We start from the raw sequence: 6,000 nt of genomic DNA, 5'->3' as shown, positions 1-6,000 counted from the left end.
CTCTTGTGAAATGGCCACAGCCTAAGGGACTGAATCCTCTGCTCATCCACACCACATGGGCGGCTGGGCAAGCAGCTCTGCCACCAGCTCACCTGTGCGTTTCAGTCCTGCCTCAAGGTATTATTAATCATTTGTATTGTGGTAGCAACCGAAGGCTCCAGCGAGGCTCAGAGCCCCATTGTGTTAGGTGCTGTATAGACAGAATGAGAGACAGTCCCTGGCCCAAAAACCGAAGTTTGGCAAGACGTGTTATTAGCCCAAGGGGAGTTCAGTTTCCGCAGCCTATTTGCTCCTGAGGCTGCCGGAAAGGGGGCTAATTTCTGAGCTGTAGACACTTACGTCCTAGGGACTGGACTGAGACCCCACCAAGCTCATCTCACACATGGGAATGCCCACGAGAGGGGATCCCCTTTCCAGCGCTACTGACAGGGCAGGAGTGAAGCCAAGGGATGGACAGGACAGGCAGCGGTTTCTGCAAAACGCAAACCCAGAATTGTTGAACTTCTGCTGTTAAAGAAAAATGACACAAACCATCCAGAATGTAGAATCGGCTTGTGAGCTTACATGGAACATTCAGTGGCTCCAGCGCACAAATCCAGGAATGTCTTAGGCTGGGTATGGACCAAGGTACCTAAGGGAGTTAGGCACCCAGGGTAGGATTTGCCTAAGGCCCAGCTCCTAGCATCCATTGATTTCAGTGGAAGTTAGGAGCCTAAATACCTTTGTGAATCTGGGCCTAAGTAACGGGAGCCCAAGTCAGAGTGAAAGTCAGCAGCACTCAAGTCATTTAGGAGCTTTTGGAAACTTCACTCCGCCCCACCCCCAGCTCCCACTGATTTTCAATGGGATTTGAGGCACTTAACTCCCTTCTGGCACTTGTGTAAACCCACAAGATAACTTGATTATTTTCGTGCCTTAAAGGAATGAAGAATTCACCACACTGAGCCTTGTTCTGTGTATAAACAGGTCCCCTCATTGGGGTATTCACAGCTCCCTGGCCTTTCTAATGCCCAGCTTGGAGACCTCTGCACTCCTTTAACCATCCCTCACTACCGCCCCTGGCAGCAGCTGGCTCCCCTGCCATTACACATGGCTTGTGCCTGACTCCCAGTCTGACTGATTCCCAGTATGAGTTTGGTCCAACCCATGGGCACATAGTCACAGTCTCCAGCTGTCTCCCACCCTCCCCTTGACTAGCTGTGGCAGCAGGAAAGCGCTCCACGGCTCAGCAGATGGTTTTCTAATTAATATCCTCATTAATGCCGCTCATTTCCATATGTCTTCCATGCTTTAAGAAATGTTGTGGGTGTTATGTGTGACTAATAGCGATGGCAGGAGCCAGGCAGAGAGGTGCCAGTGCTGTGTGAGCTCTGGTGAGGAGCTCCAGGGCTCTGATACCACATTGATGGGGGCCTGAATAGAGAGTGAGATTCCTCTGCTCCAAGACACCCCACCACAGCCTGGCTGAGGCAGCTCAGTCCTGACCTGCAGCCCCCATCCCTCAGCTCCTCTACCCCCATCACTTCACCACAGGTCTGCTGATACATATTCCTGACCCCAGGTATTCCCGTCCTAGGACATGCCCCCACCACCTTGCTGGTGCACCAATCTGCAGAATCCCTGCTACTCTCCCTGGACAGCTCTGCTGACACACTTCATTCCCCAGGGGCTCACCCTGGTTTATTTTAGGGTTCCCACACAGTCCTCCTACAGTTGTCCCAACCCTTGGGCTCTCCTGAATGGAAACAGCCATTTGCCAAAGGGTCTGTGCTCGCGTCCATATAGAGCAGGGAGTTTGTGAGGAATCAACCTCAGAATCTGTTTGAATGTTGTACTTCTCATTAATTACACCCAGGAACTCCTCACAGCCAAGCTGGTAGCTGTCCTCTGTTGGCAGCCAGTGGGCAATGTGGGTATCCCAGGGGTGCATCCCTATAGGGAACGGCCTTTAAAAAATGTCAATTGATGCCAGAGCGGTGGGTGCAGCGCCCCATGTTCTCCAGCCTCCGGAGAGCTGGGCCCCTGTTTCTTGGAGGGGCTGGGTACAAACCCCGCTGTCTAGCTGCTGCGTTCCAGCCCATGGCCACTGCAGCAGGGCCAGCCATGCCATTCAGAGCCGGAGCGGGGATTGTTTGGGGGTGGGCCAGCAGGGATGAACAGCAGGCCCAGGCCTGCAGGAGTAGGCGCCCTGGGCTGCCTTTACCTTTAGGGACCTGGACTAGACAGCGCTTGGGTTACTGCCCCTTTAAGAGAGGCTGATGTGTTGGCTAGGGAAGTAAGACCTGCCTGGAAAGCCCAGCCTCCTGTTTTCTGGCATTCCGCAGAAGCTGGGACCCTGCTGGAAAGGACCCAAGGGATGGATGGAGGCAGCCGGGTTCCTAGCCGGCTGCCTGGGTGAGAAAGCAGCCCAGCCAGCCTCACCTGCTAGGCAATGAGGAAGCCAGGCAGCTGGGGGCTGATTGCTTGCAGCGGGTAACGTGCACATCCCCGGGAAGCTGCAAATGTGATGGGAGGCTGGTGCCTGCAGTAACCTGGCAGTCTCCTCATTGCGCCGGCCTCTCCCCGGGTGCACGCTCAGCCCGGGCGCCGGCGCCTACCGCTCCCTCCCCGAGCCGCGGCCAGGACACACCGCCTCTTTGTCTGCAAAGGCGAAGGTGAGGGCGTTTGCACGGAGACACGCCGCCTCATGCCGGCGGCGCGGGGCGCTAGATCCGCCGGCTCTGCAAGGAGCGGGAGCGGGGCTCAGCCCGTAACGCGCTAAGGTGAGTGTTGCAAAGCCCCCCCCCCCGCCTTTATTCCTCGGCTGTCAGCCTGCAAAGCCCCCCAGGAGCCCCGCGCCCCGGCCCGCTCGGGGGCGGGCGACCTGCCCAGAGACACCGGGGGGTGGGTGAGGTCGGGATCAATGTGGCTGCAGTTTGGACGGGGCGGGGGGGCAGAGTAGGAATGAGATGGCGGGGCGCTGAGGACTATTCCTGGCACATCTACGCCCCAGGGGTGGGGGTGAAGTCGGAAAGATGCGGGGAGGGGGTGTCTCGGTCCCTGCGAGGAGCCGCGGGAGGCGTCAAGGTGACCCCCGAAGGCTCCGGCTGGCCCAAACTTTGCCTTGGACGCTCTAGCTCCGGCAATCCCCCCCACCCAGGCGAGGAGGGGGCGCCTGGGCATGTCGGGGCGCTGGGGCCGGCGACCCAAGAGCCCGTGGCCCAGTTGGGGGGGGGGCGCTTTGTCAGCCCTGCAAGGGCTCTGCCTGCATCGGGGAGCGGCCCCGCCAAGGATGCGCTGTCCGGATTCCCCGGCGGGCCTGCAGCTCCAGCCAGGAGGTGGCTGAAGGCTGCAGCCCAGGGAAATGTAGGTTAAGGAGGCATTAGTGCCCCACGCGTGAGGAAGCGGGGGCGAGGGCCCTGAGCTGCTCTCCTGCAGGCTCAGCTCCCCCCTTCCCCCAGCAGCAGGGCCCCCGCAGGCCTGCCCCATTTGGGGCTCTCCTGCGGCCAGGTGCAGGGACCTGGGCAGTGCTAACAGCATCCCCCACTTCCCTGGCCTAGCTCCACCATGAATCCCAGCTCCATGCAGCCCGCTCTGGGGTGGAGCCCACCCCCTACTGCCCAGAAAAGTGCCAGGGGAGCGTGAACAAAGCCAGGTTCTCCTGGGCACCCTCTGCAGCCCAGCTCAGGCGGGGGCTGATTGGCTCGTAGGGAAGAGCGCCTCCTGTGGCAGCTCTTCCCATGCAGGTCTGCTACCCCAGCACTGGCCTAGCGCCCTGCCTGAGCTGCTCGGACTGCTGATACCAACCCAGGATCCTGTGAGATCTACTGAACTGAGGCAGATGATTGGATGGGGTCAGGCTGGTTTAACCCAGGAAGGATCGGGGGCGGGGAGCCTTTTGCCCCAAGAATTGCGATGCATTGCAATGCCATGGCTTTGTCTGTCATCCCAACCCACTGCTCCCTTACCAGACAGGAGGGGGGTTTCCCCTTGGACATCAGCAGGTCCCCGCCAATGGCAGGAGCAGATTGGAAGCTTGAGGGGCTCCCTGAGTAAGTATCCTACCTGGATTTACAGGGGGTGCCCCTGAATCCCTCCTCTGACTTCCTCCATCCCCTCTAGTCTATCCCTGCCCCTGCCCAGTGAGGATGCAGCAGGATGGGTACTGGGGAGTGGATCTTGCTCCCTGCTCCCCACTTGGTGTGGAGGAGAGAGAAAGCCTAGGAGGGGAGCAGGAGGGATGGGGGGGCACAAGGCAACATCCTGCTCCCTGCTCTGCTGTCTCAGCCTGAGAACTAGGCCCGGCCGTCAGATCCAGCCATGGCCAGAGCTCCATGAATTATTGACATCCCAGCTGATCAGTGGCTGCCTGCCCCCGGCTCCCCGGGACCTGGCTGAGCTACTTCAGCACTGGGGTGTGGGGACAGGGGAGAGGTTCCCCTCCAGACTGTAGCTAAAGCCCTTTGAGGGAGCAGCATCGTGAATAGCTTCAATGGGATCAGCCCCTGAATTCTCCTCTGCCTTGGAAGGGGTTGGCACCTCCAGGTTGGGTATGAAGGGGCTAATATCCGTGTCAAGCACACCTACACCCCAGTGCACACCTACACCCAAGGGATTAATACTCAGCAGCACCAAACAGCTCCCCTGGGAATCTCCACTGGTCCACGGATGCCAATGGCTGCTGCAAAATTTAATGGGGAGGCAGAGACTACATGGCAGCTGGTCAAAACCAAGCCAAGCTGCCCTGTTCTAACAGGAGTAGAATGGGAGCTGGCTGTAGGGGAGCTTCCAGCGCCTCCAGCCCCTGCATCCCAGCAGGAGGCAATGTAGGAATAACCCCGGGGCAGTCCCAGCTTTTTCCCAGCCACGGTGCCTCCAGGCAGGCGTTTCTGGCTGCTCAGCATAGAACAAGCTGCGATGAACTGGCCACTGTCTGTCTCCGTGGTGCACGTGTGTGGTGTCCCCCTCCAGAGCGCCGCCATGGCTGAGAAGGGGATCGACCCAACCTGCGTCTCCATCGCCTTGGAGGACTCTGTGTGCAGTGCTGGCTCCCAGGACGCACCTCTCCTGAAGAAGGTGGAGAATCACATCACAGAGGCGCAGCGGTTCTCGCACCTGCCCAAGCGTTCCGCCGTGGACATCGAGTTCGTTGACCTGTCCTACTCCGTCCGTGAGGGCTCCTGGTGGAAAAAGAGAGGTAGGGCATGGCAGCCCCTGGGGAGGGCACAGTGGTCCTGTGAGTGTAACATCTTTCATGGCAGTTGTGTTCCTGGGGCCAGGGAATGGAGAGATCTAGCCAGAAGGGGAGAGATTTGAAAAGAAATCACGAGTCAGAGGTGGCAGGAGCTGCAGAGGCAAAGGCTCTTGTGCCTGCAGTGGCAAAGGGACTGTTAGGATATGCGTTTTGCACTGTTTTAATCTGGTAACTGAAGGGTTAACTGTGGCGTGTATGAGCTAGCATAGAGGCCCCTGTGGGTTGCTTGTTTTCCTATTGGGTAGATCATGTGAGGTAGAGGAAAAAACACCCAATGCTTTGTTGCAACTAATGTTCTGTGCTGCATCTGTGGCTGAGCATGGGGACAATCCTGTGCTGCAGAAGCGAAGGTCTCTGGCTCTGAGTTGGTCAGATGGTGGTTTAGGTCTCCTATTCCCTGGGAACTCTTTTCTGTGTTTAATGCAAGTGCAGTGCTTGGTTCAGGAAATCGAAGAGGTGCCAGTAGCCACCAGAGACAGAACTGGATGACAGGAGGGAGGTGGGAGGGGAGGAAAAAGAAGACAAATCCTGGGGATGCAGTGGGAGCGAGCCCATGCAAGGGTGTTTAAAATAAGAGCAGTGATTTTGAGTTGGCTCCTACAGCGGGTGGGCAGCCACCAGGGGAGGTGTGTGGGGTCAGGGTGCTCCCTGGATTCTGCAGCCATTGGGGATCTGATGAGCTGGGGCTAGCGAGGTAGGGAGGAGGGGTTGGAATGGGAACAGGAGAGGAGATGGGAGCTGGTTGCCGATCCTAGCACCCATCACCC

The 6,000-nt window shown here is 58.2% G+C and overlaps 1 protein-coding gene across 1 annotated transcript in view; it reads left to right on the top strand.

Moving 5' to 3' along the window:
• The first annotated feature begins 2,219 nt into the window (after positions 1-2,219).
• ABCG4 (ATP binding cassette subfamily G member 4) overlaps positions 2,220-6,000 on the top strand; it is a 30,032-nt gene continuing 26,251 nt past the window's right edge. The window contains exons 1-2 of the mRNA XM_050922147.1: positions 2,220-2,762; positions 4,951-5,176. Of these exons, the coding sequence (XP_050778104.1) occupies positions 4,960-5,176 (217 nt within the window). The 5' untranslated portion in view covers positions 2,220-2,762; positions 4,951-4,959. The remainder of the gene's footprint in view (positions 2,763-4,950; positions 5,177-6,000) is intronic.

This window comes from Gopherus flavomarginatus, chromosome 13, assembly GCF_025201925.1.
Source record: "Gopherus flavomarginatus isolate rGopFla2 chromosome 13, rGopFla2.mat.asm, whole genome shotgun sequence".
Classification (NCBI taxonomy): Eukaryota; Metazoa; Chordata; order Testudines; family Testudinidae; genus Gopherus; species Gopherus flavomarginatus.
This window is presented reverse-complemented; position numbering and strand designations above follow the sequence as displayed.